This window comes from Nerophis lumbriciformis, linkage group LG18, assembly GCF_033978685.3.
Source record: "Nerophis lumbriciformis linkage group LG18, RoL_Nlum_v2.1, whole genome shotgun sequence".
NCBI classification, from domain to species: Eukaryota; Metazoa; Chordata; class Actinopteri; order Syngnathiformes; family Syngnathidae; genus Nerophis; species Nerophis lumbriciformis.
In genome coordinates, this window is record NC_084565.2 from 18175001 (window position 1) to 18195425 (window position 20425).

The following is a 20425-nucleotide window of genomic DNA, read 5'->3' on the forward strand; positions in this document are numbered from 1 at the left end:
ACCCGCTTACAATAGTAGTGCACAATTGCTCAAGGTCAATGCAATGACTAACAATGCAGTCAGAGCACATTACAGTCAGTCAAAATGTATTGTTGTCTCATTCTAAGATAGGGACCTGGATTCAGGCCGGATTGTAGACTCTGGTGGGCCAGATCTGTTTAGTTTGAGGACCCCTGGTTTAAAGGAAATCTGCACTTTTTTTGGAATTTTTCCCATCATCCTATATGAGGCAAGAATACCGTATTTTTCTGACTATAAGTCGCAGTTTTTTTCATAGTTTGGCGGGGGTGCGACTTATACTCAGGAGCGACTTATGTGTGAAATTATTAACACATTAGCGTAAAATATCAAATAATATTATTTAGCTCATTCAGAGACTAGACGTATAAGATTTCATGGGATTTAGCGATTAGGAGTGACAGATTGTTTGGTAAACGTATAGCATGTTCTATATGTTATAGTTATTTGAATGACTCTTACTATAATATGTTATGTTAACATATCAGGCACGTTCTCAGTTGGTTATTTATGCCTCATATAACATACACTTATTCAGCCTGTTGTTCACTATTCTTTATTTATTTTAAATTGCCTTTCAAATGTCTATTCTTGGTGTTGGGTTTTATCAAATAAATTTCCCCAAAAAATGCGACTTATACTCCAGTGCGACTTATATATGTTTTTTTCCTTCTTTATTATGCATTTTCGGCCGGTGCGACTTATACTCCGAAAAATACGGTAAACATCTTTCCGTTCTCTGTGCGTTCTAAAGAGTGAAAAACACCTGTGTGTAGTTGGCCCCCCTTATCATTGCAAATATTAAAATAACAATGCCATTCATTTGTGCAACATTTGTGCTGTAAAAAATGTGCTTTGTGCCATTACAGATTTTCTGACTAGTGACGTCATCCAGCCGCCCAATTTGTCAAAATAAACCCAAACTTACCCCATTCGTTCGTGCTACAAGCATTTTTTGTCTATTATAGGTTTTGTGTTATTACCTATTATTTTTCATTACCAGTCCCTTACTTGTCAAAATCTCCCCAAACTTGTCCCAAACGTTTGTGCTGCAAACAGTTTTTTGTCTATTATAGTTTTTATGTTATTAACGTCTTATTTTTCATAACCAGTCCCCGACTTGTCAAAATCTCCCCCAACTTGTCCCAAACGATTGTGCTGCAAACATTGTTTGTCTAACGATCATAGTTTTTATGTAATTAACGTTTTTGTTATTATCAACAAGCTCCCCACCTTGTCAAAATCTTACCAAACCTGTCCCAAACGTTTGTGCTGCAAAATGTGTTTGTCTTTTATAGTTTTTATGTTAACTAATGTAGTTTTTATGTTATAAATATGGTATTATTCATAAACAGACACCCGACCATGCCAAATCTCCCCAAACATGTGGCGCAGGTCGGTTCTTGTCTTAATAGGGAATGATATAGGCAAAATTCCAAAGAAAAGTGAGGTTCCCCTTTAAGGAAATGAAAAGGGATGACTCACATAGTAGATTCTAATGGTCACAGTAGTATAAAATGAAGTTTACCGCTGTATAATGAAACTAATATAAAATAAAACTACAGGTACTCAAACCTTCATTGGCTCATTTGGTGCCAGTTTTTACAACTAAATGGAATGCTAACGTAGAAGATTCCAACTGATTTCGTTGTTCCACAGCGATTGTTTTGTGAAGCAATACCTCACTGCTAACTAGGGGGAATTCCACTTTAACAACTGTTGCTGTCGTTGAAGGAAGGGATGCTCTTTTGCATCTTAACATTGTTTTTTTCAGTACAATGTAGCGAAACCATCATTGACCAGGCACACTCTCCTTGTGTTGGAGTATAAATAGTTCGGGTTTTGGCATCAGCTGCTAGACTAGATCTGACCAATGAGAATGAACTGATGACGCCTACTTGGATGAGAGGCCAAACGTCTTCTAAGAGAAACCGAACAGTCCAGTTAAGATCGATTGAATGCCCTGACATAGAAATATTTTGTAATGAAGTGGAAAGGAGGATTGCTAGAGGCTCCCATTGCACTTTGCAACATTCTTAACTGTCATACAAGTGTAAAAAGAAGTTAACCGCTGTAAAGTAAATGATAAATACCATCAAACTGTATACTGGTCTCATTAACTCAAGTCAAAGATGACTTGTGACTTAGAGACGAGCCTCTTCACTGACTTTGCAGTGCATATCATGAAAGGCAACTTATTGTCACCTTGGCCATATTGCACTGAGTTGCCAGACAAAACCGTGTTTTAATCACTATGCTATGTCAAAATATGGTTCTTTTGAGGTTGTATTGTTACTTTTTTTCTTTGTCATCGCTAGTGTTCTTCCGTGGTAGTGTTACAGAACAAGACAAAAGCAAAATACACATGTGGACTCATTCTTAGAGGGGTTTGCGGAAGTTTGTATGATATGCTAGCAAGATTAGAAATGAATTTTTCCTGGAAAATGTGGGTCAGTTTCCAAAATATTTTGTCATTTTCAATTTTGGGGGTTCACACTACATTGTACACAAATTGTATGCTTACTGCAAAAAGTGGAAAAGAGAAAGTTTATCAGACATCAAGTAAAAGCAAGAGTATTTTAAACAACAAACCTGGTTATTTGTGTTGTCTAAAATACTTTTTAACAAGCCCATTAAATAGGCAAACTATTCTCTCTCATCCCGTCATACCTTTTTTCAGTATTCAGACAACAGGGAAAAGCTACATCAATACCAATGACGTTCTGGCGACATTTACATCAACATCTCTCATTGTTGTGAAAGTGTCACCATGGCGATATTGTCTCGTCTTACCCGTTGGAAGGGTTAGTCTTTTGCTGGGCATCTTTGTTGTCTTGCAAGTGCAACCTATAAAAGAAAAAACAACAGCAGAGAGATATAATTTCATGGGATTATGTCCTACCCCTGACCTATAATGTAGTCAACCAAGTACATAATACACAAAACGCATGGAGGAGGACATATGGGAGGAGGGAATGATGGTATTGAATTACAATTGTTGGCCCCGACCTGTTTTGGAGCCAATCAACGAGAAACATTCACTCTTAAGACACCTGAGACAATAGGATATTTTTATAAAATACGCTTGATATTTTTATAAGATACGCTTGTAAGACAATCGGGCATCCGACATCCTTGGGGAAATCGAGACTAAAACAGCCTGATTATAAGTGTGTATTGTTTATTCCAATTATGATAACTAGCATGATGTTGCTGTTTACATATGACTTAGACTTAGACTTCCTTTTTATTGTCATTCAAATTTGAACTTTACAGCACAGATAAGAACGAAATTTCGTTACATAAGCTCATGGTAGTGCAGGATAAAAAAGCAATACGGTGCATATATAAATAAATAAATATATATAAATAATATTAAATATATATATAAAATAAATAAATATATATAAATATACATAAATAAATAAATAGATTACTGTACAGATAAATATATTGCACTTTTTCACATGCGTCCACGTTTATGGATGTATGTTATATTGTCTTTTTTATTCCAGCGAGTTAATCCATTTTGGGGGGAGTTGAGGGGATAATTTAATTATGATGCGTTCAAGAGTCTTACGGCCTGAGGGAAGAAGCTGTTACATGACTGACATGTTAGTAGAACTGCAGCTCGCACAGCTATGATAGTGTTGCTAATGTGTGTGTCCATCTTTGCCATCCTTATTGTTACATTGTCTAATATACGGCATGTGGTTTGTTGCACAAGTTCAGAACTATAGTGTAAATATGTAATGTAAAAAAAATATAAAGTAGCTCTTACTAAAATCATTTTCAAACTGCCTAAATTCCAACATAAAGGCTAGATTTGAGGCAACAAACTTCCAATGTATTGTGGGATTTTTTTGAAACGTACATAAAATATTGAAATAGTGTGGGAACTTTAATGTGATGTCATCCTTTGCTATAGCAATGACTGAAATGCTACTGATCCCATTACATGCCGATAAATTAACAAAGTTATTTTAAAAGGTACTGTAGCAATACTACAAGGGGTTTATGATTCGATTTAATTTAGAATTTGTGGTTGCTGATACAATTCAGGAACAATATTCTTTTAGAACGATACAATCCAAATCGTTTCAATAACTTTTCAGCAAAAAGAATAACAACCAGGTGACTGTGAAATAAATACTGCATACTGGTTTCTTGTAAGGGAAATAGATATAAACGAATTATGGATACAAACAAGCAAGTAAACAACAAATAATGGTCAATATATTCACGTCTTATTTGAATAAAGTGCAACTAACACTTTAGGTTGAATTAACAAAAGGAAACCTTTTCTGGTTACATTTTCAACATTCAAGCAATTTTCAATAAAACTACAGTAACCAACATTTTACAGTAGATTTATCTGCTAAATAAAGTTCCCGGAACTGGCCATATTGGTTCTCGCCCTGGCGTCGCCGATGAAGGACAGAGCGTTCCGGGTGTGCAGAAGTATGTATGCCCCTTCATCCCTGTTGATGATGTTGGTCCCACGCTTCTCAATTTCCACAGCCTCCTATTCTCTATTCTATGTATTTGTTTCTGATTAAATGACTTCTTTTTTGGCTTAAAGTTGTGTTGTGGCTTTTGTAATTGTGCTATGGCTGAAAGTTTGTGTTGTAATTTATGATATTGTCTTGTGGCGTTTGCATTTGGTATGACCTTTCTCGCCCACCGTAGGTATAAGCCATAGACGGTCAGACAGACTAACGTTTAAACGTCCTTTATCGTTAAAAGTGCAAAACTTCATAAATAGTTCTTAAATCAAATGTTTTCGTTTTTCTAGTATTGATCAAATCTTTGATTCCCTTTTAATCCAACTTTTTTTACTGGCATTTTCAAATAGACAGAAAAAAGTGCAAGTCGAAACAGTACAATTATAAAGTCAGTAAACTATTTACACCCTCTCCCTTAAAGCTCAAATCACCAACTCACCCTCCCACCCCACTCAGGTCACATCAACAAGGGACATATGGCACAATCATATAGCAAGTAAGACGACAAAGACAGACACATTCTCTCACACACACACACACACACACACACACACACACACACACACACACACACACATACGGGGCCAGAGACAGACAAACAGGCTGAAAGGAGAGAGAGAAAAATAAAAAAATACAAAATAATACAAAATAATACAAAATAATAATAAATAAAATAGAGATTATTCGTCATCTGCGCCTGGGCATAAGTCAAGAGAGTTGACATATAGCAAGAAAGGACTCCATGAGCTTTCAAACGCTTGAGCCGAGCCTTTTAGCGAAAACCTAAGTTTTTCCAGTTTTAGATTGTAGAGAACCTCTCTAATCCAACGGTCGTGTGATGGGGGGCGAGCCAGCTTCCAATTAAACAAGATCAATTGCCTGGCCAGCAAGGTCGTAAAAGCAACAGCGCGTTTTAGTGGCTGATAATGGGTTGGGGGGAAAGTTTTTTGATTCCCTTTGAAAACGATCTTAGATCGATACCTATTTTCTGGAGGGCAAACTTGCCGAGCACAGATCAATTAGTTGAAGCGAAAGAATATAAATCGACATATTGATTTCATCGTTAAACCCCTAATTATTACACATTATTACTTAAAAACACAAACAATCCAATGAATAAGGCCTTTTTTATAGCTCACCTGAAGTTACTAAAGATGGGATCCAATTGTGGAGTGTTTATGAGTGATAACCTGCAGTAATGAAAGAGCTCATTTTACTTCTGTCGCTAAAATGGCAAACCCTGGGGTACTTCCACATACCCGCTCTGGGAGTGCGCGCCATCAGGGACGTCTTGCACACCATCCCTGCGAAGAGGTCAAAGATCAACTTGGAGAGTCACAATGTAACAATGGGTCCCATTAAGATGAAAATGACGGTGGCAAAACTAATCTGAAAATGTGACGAAAAACCCAGATTGACAAATTAAAGCAGTGGTTCTTAACCTTGTTGGAGGTACCGAACCCCACTAGTTTCATATGCACATTCACTGAACCCTTCTTTAGCGAAAAATAAAATGTCGGGGTTTTTTCAAATTCAAGACAAAGTTATATGTTTTTGGTAACACTTTAGTATGGGGAACATATTCTAAGTAACAAAGACTTAATCTAGAGTTATTTGGTTATGGTTAGAGGGTTAGGGCCAGGGTTAGAGGGTTAGGGTTATAATAAGGCCATGCCGAATAAGGCTTTAATATGTACTTAATAATGACTAGCTAAGAGCCAATATGTTACTAATTTGCATGTTAATAGGCAACTAACTAATGGTGAATATGTTCCCCATACTAAAGTGTTACCATGTTTTTTTTTTACTGGTGCACAAAATGAACGGTGCATGAACATCACCTTGTTCAAAGATCAAAACCAACACAGTGCATAAACTTACAACAAATTACACACCTGCAAATCAGTGTGACTTCTGCTGTTGCCGTATCCGTAATACGCTGATAGGGAGAAATGTTTATTTACACGATGAGTCGGGTGTGTTTTGACCTCCGCTGACCCCCTGAGGCCGACTCACCGAACCCCTAGGGTTCGTTTGAACCCAGGTTAAGAACCACTGAATTAATGCCATTGAAAGCATCGATTCTTTCAAATGTGTTTGTCACATCTGCAAGAAGAACGTCAACAGTAAGCAACTCTATTTTAAGTCTATCTCTGAGTGTTTGTTGTTTATATACTAAATATTTTAGAACTTTTGAAGGGATTTAAACACCAACATACTTGTGTAAAATATTTTTTAAATTTTGAGCATAATACACACTTACAGTGCAGTACATTAACTGGTTATTTAACAAGGTACACACTCTAATGCAGGGATGTCAAACTCGTTTTCATTGAGGGTTATGGCTGCCATCAGAGGGCCGCTTGTAACAGCGAATAATGTATGAATTTGCCTCTGGATTTCATTATTAATTATATAAATTGATTTAAGTAGACTGTCGATTTTACAGTAAAAACTTTAAATTTACAAAATGTTACTGTAAAATTGTGTTTTAATTTCTTACAACATTTTAAGGTAAATATAAACACAGTACCACGGTTTTGTTTTTTGTTTTTTACGGAAAAAGCTGGCAGCTTAGTTGCCAGAATTTTTATATTAAATTTACATTGGTTTTTACAAAGGCAGCACGTCTTCCTCACAATACGAAGGTCCTGGGTTCAATCCTGCGCTCGGGATCTTTCTGTGTGGAGTTTGCATGTTCTCCCCGTGACTGCGTGGGTTCCCTCCGGGTACTCCGGCTTCCTCCCACCTCCAAAAAACATGCACCTGGGGATAGGTTGATTGGCAACACTAAATTGGCCCAAGTGTGTGAATGTGAGTGTGAATGTTGTCTGTCTATCTGTGTTGGCCCTGCGATGAGGTGGCGACTTGTCCAGGGTGTACCCCGCCTTCCGCCCGATTGTAGCTGAGATAGGCTCCAGCGCCCCCGCGACCCCAAAGGGAATAAGCGGTAGAAAATGGATGGATGGATGGAAATTGGCCCAAGTGTGTGAATGTGAGTGTGAATGTTGTGTTTATCTGTGTTGGCCCTGCGATGAGGTGGCGACTTGTCCAGGGTGTACCCCGCCTTCCGCCCAATTGCAACTGAGATAGGCTCCAGCACCCCCGCGGCCCCGAACGGGACAAGCGGTAGAAAATGGATGGGATGGATGGATGGTTTTTATAACATTATATTGTTAATGGAAAAACAGTACAAGTTCCTTTTTTATTATGGCAACTTAGCTGCCAGTTTTTCTACCGTAAAAACAAATGTATCGTTTTTCCATTTACAGTAATACACCGTTAAAAACAAGATTTTACAGTAAAAATATGGCAGCTCAGTCAACAGAATTTTACCGCAAAATGTTTGAGTTTTTTTCAATTTACAATAATATGCTGTAAAGAACACCGTAAAATGTATTGTCATTTTTATTAATTTGATGGGTAGTTTGCTGTAAAATCATAAGTCAAGCAGATATTAAAGTATTTATTTTTATCCATCCATCCATTTTCTACCGCTTATCCCTTTTGGGGTCGCGGGGGGCTCTGGAGCCTATCTCAGCTACAATCGGGCGGAAGGCGGTGTACACCCTGGATTTTCATTTAGACAAAAAAATTTGGGAAAGTATGATAACATATTGTAATTTGTGTTGCAATAATGGATACTATTAAAATTTAAAAGGCATGCAATTTCAAGCAGTACATATATTTTTTCTGACAAAATGAAAAATATCAATTACATTTAGTGAGGAAATATTAAGTACTTTATCGACACGTATCATAGCGGGCGGTATAGCTCGGTTGGTAGAGTGGCCGTGCCAGCAACTTGAGGGTTCCCGGTTCGATCCCCGCTTCTGCCATCCTCGTCACTGCTGTTGTGTCCTTGGGCAAGACACTCTACCCACCTGCTCCCAGTGCCACCCACACTGGTTTAAAAATGTAACTTAGATATTGGGTTTCACCATGAAAAGCGCTTTGAGTCACTCGAGAAAAGCCCTATATAAATATAGTTCACTTCACTTCATCATTTCCCGGTGTTTGCAGGCCAGATCAAATGATGTCGTGGGCCAGATCTGGCCCCCGGGCCTTGAGTTTAACACATATGCTCTAATGAGATCTAATACAAAAAAAAACTGGCCTCACATAGAAAGTAATGCTCAGTTTTGATGAATATGATTATTAGGGCTATTCAACCGGCAGCCCACAGGACTAATCCGGCACGCGAATGACTTCGGACTAGCCTGCAAGCTCAGTTGAAAATATGTGAGCGACCAGCATATTTGCTGCAGATTCCTACAGAAACCCCCAGAGCACTGTTTTTAAAGTACTTTTGACTGTAATTTTTTCAGTAGGTCCTTAAAAACATGAAAGGGTTAAAACAATTTGGCCAAGGGCCGGGCTGTACATATATATATATATATATATATATATATATATATATATATATATATATATATATATATATATATATATATATATATATATATATATATATATATATATGTATATGTATATATACACATATATGTAAATGTATATATATACATATATGTATAAATGTAAATATTTGTGTGTGTGTGTATATATATATATACATATATGTAAATGTATATATATACATATTTGTATATGTAAATATATACATATATGAATATATATTAGGGCTGCAACTAACAACTAATTGGATAATCGATTAATCTGTCGATTATTACTTCGATTAATCGATTAATAATCGGATAAAAGATACAAACTACATTTGTATCCTTTCCAGTATTTTATTGAAGAAAAAAACAGCATACTGGCACCATACTTATTTTGATTATTGTTTCTCAGCTGTTTGTAAATGTTGCAGTTTATAAATAAAGGTTTATAAAATAAATAAAAAAAGTAGCCTCTGCGCATGCGCATAGCATAGATCCAACGAATCGATGACTAAATTAATCGGCAACTATTTTTATAATCGATTTTAATCAATTTAATCGATTAGTTGTTGCAGCCCTAATATATATATATATATATATATATATATATATATATATATATATATATATATATATATATATTCCTCACGCATTAATTGACTGAAAGAGCGCGCACTTTGCCAATGATGTCACGTTATCGATGGGAAAGTGCATTTTTAGACAATATGATTTGCCTGAGCGGCTCGAAGACAGAGAGTGGGTCGTAGTTTGGGGACCACTGATATAGACTCATCTTTAAACAAATTTACAACTTTTTTACATAATGCTTGTATTTTACTATGTTTAATACATTATTATGAATGTATTTATTACGTCATTAACCATTTGGCAAGGCAAAAATGTTCAGGTATGACAGCCTTGCATTGACATTAAAGACTAAATGAAAGTAATAGTAAATAGTTATACAGTAATAGTAAATAGTAAAAAGGGAAAATTAATATACTGTCATGACAAAAAAAAAAAAAAAAACATGATTGTGAAGCCAAAGCCAAGAAGCAAGCCTGCCTGACCACATCAGATTGTGTGCTATGTTGTCGAACAGGCTGTAGACTGACAACACAAGTTTGATACGTCAACCCAAAACTACACCTTTCTAAACATCACAAAAATAAAGATTTGCTTTAGAGACACAATTAATATACAGTACTTTCAAAGAAGAAGAGCAACCATTTTTAAAGAGCTTGAATGATATTGGTAGGCGCTCACTTTTTTCCCCTATCTTTTTATCTCAACTTACTTTTTACTGTCTTTTCCTTTCACACTCCGTCTCCACTTGATAAAACTCATTCCACTGCCGGCAGGGTGGCTTCACAAGGCGGGCATGGACGTCTGCCTGACAGGAGCGATGAAGAGAAGCGGCGGGCAGCGAGAATTGTCTCTGCTTCCTCCTCCCTCCTCGTGACGTAGCAAAGGTGCTTTGATGACCCGCCACATGTCGAGGCGACGAGTGGCCTCCGGGTCCTAAAAGCCGCCAAATTGGGTCTAGTAAATAGAATAACGTTGTCAGTGGGCTGTTTTGAGGAGTTTTTGTTGAAATTATCCATAGTAGCCATATTAATAATGTTGCGTTTATTATGCGTAGTGCGCTCTAAATAATTTCGACCATAAATTGTTTCATGTTTTAGTGCAATGCAATTAGTTCAATCTAACAAAACAGGACTTTTTAATTACTTTACATGGGTCTCAAACTCGTTTGGCATGCCCATATTTGGTGGCCCCTTCCTAATTTTACAGTTTAACGTACAAAACCCAAAACCAGTGAAGTTGGCACTTTGTGTAAATCGTAAATAAAAACACAATACAATGATTTGCAAATCCTTTTCCACTTACAATAAATTGAATAGACTGCAAAGACAAGATATTTAATGTGCGAACTGAGAAACAAATTCATTTTTCTGCAAATAATCATTAACTTAGAATTTAATGGCAGCAACACATTGCAAACAAATTGGCACAGGGCCATTTTACCAGTGTGTTACATGGCCTTTCCTTTTAATAAAACACTCCGTAAACGTTTGGGAACTGAGGAGACCAATTTTTGAAGCTTCTCAGGTGGAATTCTTTCCCATTCTTGTTTGATGTACAGCTTAAGTTGTTTTAACAGTCGGGGTCTCCTTTGTGGTATTTTAGTCTTCCTAATGCGCCACACATTCTCAATGGGAGACAGGTCTGGACTACAGGCAGGCCAGTACGCGCACTCTTACTATGAAGCCACGCTATTGTAGCACGTGGCTTGGCATTATCTTGCTAAAATAAGCAGGGTCGTCCATGATAACGTTGCTTGGATGGCAACATATGTTGCTCCAAAACCTGTTTGTACCTTTCAGCATTAATGGTGCCTTCACAGATGTGTAAGTTACCCATGTCTTGGGCACTAATACACCCCCATACCATCACAGATGCTGGCTTTTGAACTTTGTGCCTATAACAATCCGGATGGTTTTTTTCCTCTCTGTTCCGGAGAACACGACGTCCACAGTTTCCAAAAACAATTTGAAATGTGGACTCGTCAGACCACAGATCACTTTTCCACTTTGCTTCAGTCCGTCTTAGATGAGCTCGTGTCAGGCTTGTCCCTGACAGTTTGGTTAAGTTTTAGTTTTTCCTCTGTGTTTGTTTTATTTCCTGTCAGCACTCTTATTTTGGTTCAGTTTCCTGTTGTTCTCTCTGAGTGCTGTCCCCTCAGCTGTGGCTGATTGGCACCTGGCCACACCTGGTGTCAATCAGCCAGCTGCTATTAAACCTGCCTTCCCCTCCAGTCAGTGCTAGATTATTGTCATTGTCGATGTCACTTCTACCTGTCATAATACTTGTCGTTAGTGATGGGTTGATGAGGCTTCATGAAGCGTTTTGACACATTGCAAAACTGTATTGATACTGTGTCACTAAATACTGACATCTGCTGGACATTAAAAATCCCTATAGGCAACCTATGGACCGACTCAACTGACACTGATTTTATGACCTAGTATATACAATAATATAAACCAAGTCATTGTATTTCATTTAGGATTATTTCATAACTTCATTTAAATAAAAATATATTTTTTATCTTTTTTAGATACAGTCAACAAATAATGTGAACATGTATCATAACATGGAAATCTAAGAGAACGTGTTGTGAATGAGGATGCTTGTGGAACTGGAAATTATTATTATTTTTTATTTACACATTTTTATTAAAAAAAAAACAGTTTTTCCAACGTATTCAATTTTAGACGCTTTCTCTTCTTAGTTATTATTTCTCCGGCTGTAGAAAAGACCCGCTCACAGGGCACAGAGGAGGCGTCAGTGCGACACAGTTCGCGTATCGGTCACGTGACCAAAACAGCTCATGATCGGTCACGTGACTTTCTAAAAGCGGTACGTGCACCGACACAGGGTTTTGCTCTATGAGCTCGATGCATGCGCCGATGCATCGGTGTTGCCGGACCCATCACTACTTGTCGTTGTAGCTCTGTCTACTTTTGTTCACTCTGCTCATGTCATAGTTCCTTCGTGTCACAGTAAGTGTTTTTGTTTTTTGTCAACAGTTAGCCTTTGTGCTATTTTAGTTCATAGCCAAGTTTGTTCTCCGCCTTGTGTGCGCCTTTTGTTTGTACCCTTTTGTTTGTTTTTTTGCTATAGTATTAAATCATGTTTTCTCGCTCAATGCCTGCCGTCATCTCTGCATCTTGGGGTTCGTCACCAATATACCCATACCGCCAGCAACAGATGGCGCCATGGTCTCCGGTGGGCCAGCAACAGATGGCGCCATGGTCTCCGGTGGGCCAGCAACAGACGGCGGCGCCATGGTCTCCGGTGGGCCAGCAACACACGGCGCCATGGTCTCCGGCGGGCCAGCAACAGACGGCGCCATGGTCTCCGGTGGGCCAGCAACAGACGGCGCCATGGTCTCCGGCGGGCCAGCTACAGACGGCGCCATGGTCTCCGGTGGGCCAGCAACAGACGGCGCCGCCATCGTCTCCGGTGGGCCAGCAGCGGACGGCGCCACCATTCTCCTCTCCGGTGGGCCAGAAGCGGACGGCGCCACCATTCTCCTCTCCGGTGGGCCAGCAGCGGACGGCGCCACCATTCTCCTCTCCGGTGGGCCAGCAGCGGACGGCGCCACCATTCTCCTCTCCGGTGGGCCAGCAGAGGGCGCCACCACCATCGTCTCTGGTGGGCCAGCAGAGGGCGCCACCACCATCATCTCCGGTGGGCCAGCAGAGGGCGCCAGCACCATCCTCTCCGGTGGGCCAGCAGAGGGCGCCACTATCGTCTCCGGTGGGCCAGCAGAGGGCGCCACCATCGTCTCCGGTGGATCTCCCACGCCGGCGGACAAGCCGCCTCGCCAATTGCGGTGGTGTTCAACTCGCCGTCACCACCTAACTCTTCCCCGCTGGTTGCGGGGACACTTGGCCTGGTGGCCCACCTCCTTGTCCTCCCTCCACCCTCCCGTGACTTTGGACTGTTTTTTTTGGGGGGGGGGGGGGGGATTTTCTAAAACGTCTGGTATCCATAATGGGAAGGGGGGCTACTGTCAGGCTTGTTCCTGACAGTTTGGTTAAGTTTTAGTTTTTCCTCTGTGTTTGTTTTATTTCCTGTCAGCACTCTTATTTTGGTTCAGTTTCCTGTTGTTCTCTCTGAGTGCTGTCCCCTCAGCTGTGGCTGATTGGCACCTGGCCACACCTGGTGTCAGTCAGCCAGCTGCTATTTAAACCTGCCTTCCCCTCCAGTCAGTGCTGGATTATTGTCATTGTCGATGTCACTACTACCTGTCATAATACTTGTCGTTGTAGCTCTGTCTACTTTTGTTCACTCTGCTCATGTCATAATTCCTTCGTGTCACAGTCAGTGTTTTTGTTTCTTGTCGACAGTTAGCCTTTGTGCTATTTTAGTTGATAGCCAAGTTTGTTCTCCGCCTTGTGCGCGCCTTTTGTTTGTACCCTTTTGTTTGTTTTTTTGCTATAGTATTAAATCATGTTTTCTCGCTCAATGCCTGCCGTCATCTCTGCATCTTGGGGTTCGTCACCAACACACTCTGACAGCTCCGGCCCAGCGAAGCCGACTGCGTTTCTGGCTGTTGTTGATAAATGGCTTTGGCTTTGCATAGTAGACTTTTAACTTGCACTTACAGAAGTGGCGACCAACTGTAGTTACTGACAGTGGTTTTCTGAAGTGTTCCTGAGCCCATGTGGTGATATCCTTTACACATTGATGTTGGTTTTTGATGCAGTACCACCTGAGGGATCGAAGGTCCGTAATATCATTGCTTACGTGTAGTGATTTCTCCAGATTCTCTGAACCTTTTTGACAATATTACGGACCAGAGATGGTGAAATCCCTAAATTCCTTCAATAGCTTGTTGAGAATTGTTGTTCTTAAACTGTTCAAAAATTTGCTCACACATTTGTTCACAAAGCGGTGACCCTCGCCCCATCCTTGTTTGTGAATGACTGAGCATTTCATGGAAGCTGCTTTTATACCCCATCATGGCACCCACCTGTTCCCAATTAGCCTGTTCACCTGTGGGATGTTCCAAAAAGGGGTTGATAAGCATTCCTCAACTTTCTGCCAAACCACCGCCAGACGATGGACCCCTGCTGTTTTTCTTGGGAATTAATTATTCCTTCATTTGTTACCAGATTCGCACCTTCTTTCTCTCGTATTACCGCTCGCACCACTCCGCTAGCATCACAGCTAACGTTACCCATGCTGCTACCTCTCTGCTCCGCGAGGGCGTATACGTGTGTGACGTATGTAAGAAGGTGTGCTTAATGTCTGTGAGAAGGAGAGACAAGAAAGAGTGAGGAGAGCCTGTAGTGTAATGCCCGCAGCTAAAAGCAACTGCTTGAGAACGTATACTTGAATATCACGATATAGTCATTTTCTATATCGCACAGAGACAAACCCGCGATATATCGAGTATATCAATATATCGCCCAGCCCTAGTTTGATGAGCATTTCTTAACTTTCTCAGTCTTTTTTTCCACTTGTGCCAGCTTTTTTGAAACATGTTGCAGGCATCAAATTCCAAATGAGCTAATATTTGCAAAGAAATAAAGTTTTCCTGTTCGAACGTTAAGTACCTTGTCTTTGCAGTCTATTCAATTGAATATATATAAATAAATAAATAAATGGGTTATACTTGTACAGCGATTTTCTACCTTCAAGGACAGAAAATATTTTATTACGTAAATCAATTCATGGTACAAATATATACTATCAGCATAAAACAGTCATCACACAAGTTAATCATCAGAGTATATACATTGAATTATTTACATTATTTACAATCTGGGCGTTGGGATGTGCAGAAAATGTATGAGTACAAAAAAAAAAAAAAAAAAAAAAAAAATCCACATCTTTGCTTTGTATAACTGGAACTTCCTTCTGTATTTTTTTTTGTATAATTTGATTGAGATTGTTGGGGTTAGGTTTGGTTGATATCATCACTTCAGTCATCAACAATTGCATCATCCTAGAAATGGACATTGTAACAGTGTAGGTCTCACTTCGTAGGGTATGTACAGCGAGCAGTGAACATAGTGAGTTCAGAAAGCATAAGAACAAGTATATACATTTGATTATTTACATTTGATTATTTACAATCCGGGGAGGTGGGATGTGGACGGGGGAGGGTGTTAGTCTAGGGTTGAAGTTGCCTGGAGGTGTTCTTTTAGTGCGGTTTTGAAGGAGGATAGAGATGCACTTTCTTTTACACCTGTTGGGAGTGCATTCCATATTCATATGGCATAGAAGGAGAATGAGTTAAGACCTTTGTTATATCGGAATCTAGGTTTGACGTGGTTAGTGGAGCTCCCCCTGGTGTTGTGGTTATGGCGGTCATTTACGTTATGGAAGTAGTTTGACATGTACTTCGGTATCAGGGAGGTGTAACGGATTTTATAGACTAGGCTCAGTGCAAGTTGTTTTACTCTGTCCTCCACCCTGAGCCAGCCCACTGTGGAGAAGTGAGTAGGAGTGAGGTGTGATCTGGGGTGGAGGTCTAGCAGTAATCTGACTAGCTTGTTCTGGGTTGTTTGGAGTCTAGATTTGAGGATTTTGGAGGTGCTGGGGTACCAGGAAGTGCATGCGTAGACGAAAAAAGGTTGAATGAGAGTTCCCGCTAGAATCTTCATGGTGCTTTTGTTGACCAGAGAGGAGATTCTGTAGAGAAATCTCATTTTTTGGTTGACCTTTTTGATTACCTTGGTTGCCATTTTATCACAGGAAAAATTAGCCTCTAGAATGGAACCTAGGTAGGTGACCTCATCTTTCCTGGTGATAACAATGTCACCCACTTTTATAGTGAAGTCACTGACTTTCTTAAGGTTTTGGGACCCAAATAGGATGGATTCCGTTTTACCCAAGTGTATGGATAGCTTGTTGTCAGCGAGCCAGGTGCAAATTCTACAGAGTTCAGCACTGAGGATTTTTGCAACCTGTGACTTGTCCTTGTCGGATACCAGCAGGGCCGAGTCATCCGCAAACAGGAACAATTCAGTCGCATGCTGATGACATGTCGTTTACATATATTAGATACAGTAAAGGCCCCAATATACTGCCTTGGGGGATTACACAGCTTACTGAGAGGGGGGCGGGGACAGGGTGCCGTTCACCTCTACCACCTGTTTCCTCCCCTCCAAGTATGATTGCATCCAGCTCGATGAGGTTTTATCAAATCCGATTGCTCTGAGCTTATCCAACAGTATAGCGTGGTTAACGGTGTCAAAGGCCTTCTGAAGGTCCAGCATGACCATGTCGAAGTATTTGCCCGCGTCCACCTCATGTTTGATGTGGTCGGTCGGATAAAGAAGGCATGTGTCAGTGGAGTGGTTAGTTCTGAAGCCGGATTGGAATTTGTACATGAGTTTATTAGTGGCAAGGTATCTATCAACCTGTTCATAAACAATTTTTTCCATTACTTTCGAAATGGAACTGAGAATAGAAACAGGTCGGTAATTGCCAGGTTCTAATTTGCTTTTTTAAAAAGGGGAGTTACTCTTGCTATCTTAAAATCTTTTGGTACTTGGCCTTGTTTAATTGAGAGGTTTAATATGTGTGTGTCGATTGGGGCATTGGTGGTGGCAGAGTCCCTGAGGAATCTGGTGGGGATATTGTCAAGGCCGGTGGACTTGTTTAGGTGGAGCGCACTCAATTTTTTAAGCACCTCGTCAGCTGAGACCATTTCTAATTTGAAATCGTTGTTGAATACTTCTAGCTTTCTGTAGTAGGCTTTAATGTGTTCTACACCAAAACGACCAGAGTGGTGGGACAGCTTGTTGACTAGAGTTGTGGCTATGCTGGTGAAAAAGGTGTTAAGTCTGCTTGCTACCTCCATTTTGTCTGTAATGAGGGGGTCGTCCTCCTTGATGTAGATGTTGGTGAGTCTGGTTTTAAGTTTCTGGCTGCAGCCAAGAAGCTGGTTGTTGAGGATTTTCCAGAGCTCACGTGGCTTATTTGTGTTTTCCTCTATTTTGTCGTTAATGTAATATTTTTTTCAGGATCATGCTCTGATCAAATATGTCAGATTAGCACTCCAACAAGTCAATAATATCAACAAAGCTCACCTTTGTGCATTCACGCACAGCATAAAACATTTAGTGGACACAATGAGACAAAGATTGAGTGGCATAAAACACGTCTTTCTGTGGCAGTGGCAGAGAAAGTTGTGCATCCAAACAAACTACGGTGAGGTCAAGGATTGTTGGAATTCGTAGGACAAACGGTGCTTGCCAAATACTCTCATCAGTGAAGCACGTATAACAAACAGCGGGATTTCTAACAATTAGGAAGGTTTGTGTCATGTTTGTTCTCGTACAGAAAATATATTAAAACAAAACAAAAAATGTTTCTTCATCTTTTTCCATTTTCACACATCTCTGAAAGAGGTCCAGGGAGCCACAAGGGCGGCACTATAGAGCCGCGGGTTGCTGAACCCCGCCTTAAATCATGCTGGTTGAACCTGTAAAAGGCACCAGGTACCTACAGTACAGTAAATGAGAGCAAACATACCAACCACAAACATATCAAGTTGTACCTCACAGTGTCAATCACAACTACACTTAAAAATGTCCAGAATACAATACAAATGGCAGATATAGGATTTCAAATATTTATTCTTTTTTAATTTAGTGCATTACATATTTGTCAGAAAAGAGATATAATACAATTTGTGAGCATGCCTTGCAGTAAAAACAGTGGTTGCTGGTTGGAAACAGTCTGTACAAAATGAGGTGTGATGGCCCAGGATACGGTTGTACTGTATTTACAAAAAAAATACAAGTAAACTGCGAACAAGTAAAGAGAAAACAACGAGTCTCATATCAGGCTACAAATAGCAAAGGGGGTACAGGCAGAAGAGGAAGGGCATTTAGAGGAATAAAGACAGTCACTTTCTTCTGGTATTCTGTAATTAGAAACCAATGACAACATACAGTACAGGCCAAAAGTTTGGACACCTTCTCATTCAATGGGTTTTCTTTGTTTTCATGACTATTTACATTGTAGATTGTCACTGAAGGCATCCAAACTATGAATGAACACGTGGCTATTTTGAAGAAACTAGAAAATAAAACATTTTTTCAGTTATTTCACCTTCATCTTTTTTGTTAAGTACATAACTCCACGTGTTCATTCATAGTTTTGATGCCTTCAGTGAAAATCTGCAATGTAAATAGTCATGAAAATAAAGAAAAGGCATTGAATGAGAAGGTGTGTCCTAACGTTTGGCCTGTACTGTAAGTGAATAATTGACATAATATATCAATAACACCTGGAAGTTACATTGCTACTGTAGATGTCAACATTGTGTTGGAGATATTCGTTTAGCATTTGATTCTTATGGTTGTAGTTTACTGCATGTCAAGTTGCTTCTAGGTGAGGGGAGGTATAGGTTTTTTAGCTCGAGTACTTGGCTGCATGCATTTGCTGAGCTACATGACATCATGATCTCTCGCCATCACATCTGTGCTCGTTTATAATCTTTGCATTTATTTTAGCCACACCAAAGGGCTTAAACAGGTCGTACAAAAAAGTTTAACAATCACACTAACCCTTTTTAACTGTACTTCAAAAATAAATTCCATTTTAAAATATGACATAGAAATTATATATATATAGTTGTGTTACACCTGTGTAAAGCTGGCCCCCTTGTCACCACTTCCGTTCATTTGTGCAGTAAACATTTCCGTTTCTGCTGTTAAGGTTTTGAAGTACCGTTAATCCTAAAATACACTTTCTGACTATTGATTGCACCCAGTTGCCCCCACCATGTCCAAATCTCACCAAATTGGGTGTGAACAATGATAAAACGGCAGTAACGGAATAGCACAGATGGGTATTTTTTGGACAGCAGTGGTATTTTATTATTTGCAATGACAAAGAGGGCCAGTTGACTTAATATCTGAAAATATAAATAATCTTAATGTTGCTTTTAATGCTTTGCTCCAACACAATACTAAGATGAATCAGCCATCAATCCATCAATCCATCTGTTTTTTTACCGCTTGTCCTCGGTGTCACCAGGGGGCTGGAGCCTATCTCTGCTGCATTTGGGAGGAAGGCGGGCTACATCCTGGACAAGTTGCTACTGTTTAGTTATACCAATAGACCATTATGGTCTATTTATTTTATTTCATAGTAAGAACCTGGCATGCACGTCACACGTCAAGACAACATGCCCAACATTTGTCATCTGGTTTTGAAACATGAAATAAAATCACATTCAGTGATTATGGCTGCCACAGTCCAGATGTTTCACTTTGAATTATCTAAACCCGCTTAACTGCTGATATCCTGAACATTGGAGAATGCTAAAATTTATTAGTAATTATGTTCTTATAAGTGACTGTTATTAGTTGGTTAGTTGATCAAACTTTAGCATGGGAGTGCAAGTCTAAGAATAAGTTACATTCTGGATTGACCAGTTGTGTGCCAGTCTTGTGGGCAACATTGGTTTAGGTCCACTTTTTTGCTTTGGTGCTTAAACAGGCTTTGCCAGGATTTTGAGGAAAGGAAAAGGGGAGGGCCAAAGGTGGAAGTTCCCTCAGGAGAGTTCAGACTTGCTGAGAGCGATGGCCAACTCCAAGTCTTCTTGCTCCTGCTGGGTGAGCCGGTCCAGACGCTCTTTCTCCTCTCGCTCGCTCTCGCGCTTTACCCACTCGATCATGTCTTCCTCCGTTGGGTACTGCACATGCACACAAGAGTGAATGAGGAGAAAGGGAACACAGTTAAATGATTCTCACAGACGGACATCATTTCTCAATAGATCAAACGCAATGCAATCATGTTCACAGTCTAGTCCTGCTATTTTCAGGCAATAGGAGGACTGCCTTCGCAGGGCACATACTGTAAACCAGGCCTGGGCAGTTATTTTGACTCGGGTGGCCAACTCTCGAGAAAAAAAATGTGTCTGGGGGCCAGTGTATCTGATTTTTAGGAACACTAATACAAAAC

The 20425-nt window shown here is 39.8% G+C and overlaps 2 protein-coding genes across 9 annotated transcripts in view; both read right to left on the bottom strand.

Moving 5' to 3' along the window:
- Nucleotides 1-10366, bottom strand: part of ttc39a (tetratricopeptide repeat domain 39A) — a 98526-nt gene extending 88160 nt beyond the window's left edge. For both annotated transcript variants that reach the window (XM_061977768.2, XM_061977767.2), the window contains exons 1-4: nt 10221-10366; nt 5783-5827; nt 5663-5713; nt 2812-2865 (exon numbers count right to left, since the gene is read on the bottom strand). In XM_061977768.2, the coding sequence (XP_061833752.2) occupies nt 2812-2865; nt 5663-5713; nt 5783-5827; nt 10221-10270 (200 nt within the window). In that variant the 5' untranslated portion in view covers nt 10271-10366. The remainder of the gene's footprint in view (nt 1-2811; nt 2866-5662; nt 5714-5782; nt 5828-10220) is intronic.
- A 7703-nt stretch (nt 10367-18069) lies between these two features.
- eps15 (epidermal growth factor receptor pathway substrate 15) overlaps nt 18070-20425 on the bottom strand; it is an 81537-nt gene continuing 79181 nt past the window's right edge. For all 7 annotated transcript variants that reach the window (XM_061977776.2, XM_061977775.2, XM_061977774.2 and 4 more), the window contains one exon: nt 18070-20156. In XM_061977776.2, coding sequence (XP_061833760.1) covers nt 20026-20156 — 131 coding nt within the window. In that variant the 3' untranslated portion in view covers nt 18070-20025. The remainder of the gene's footprint in view (nt 20157-20425) is intronic.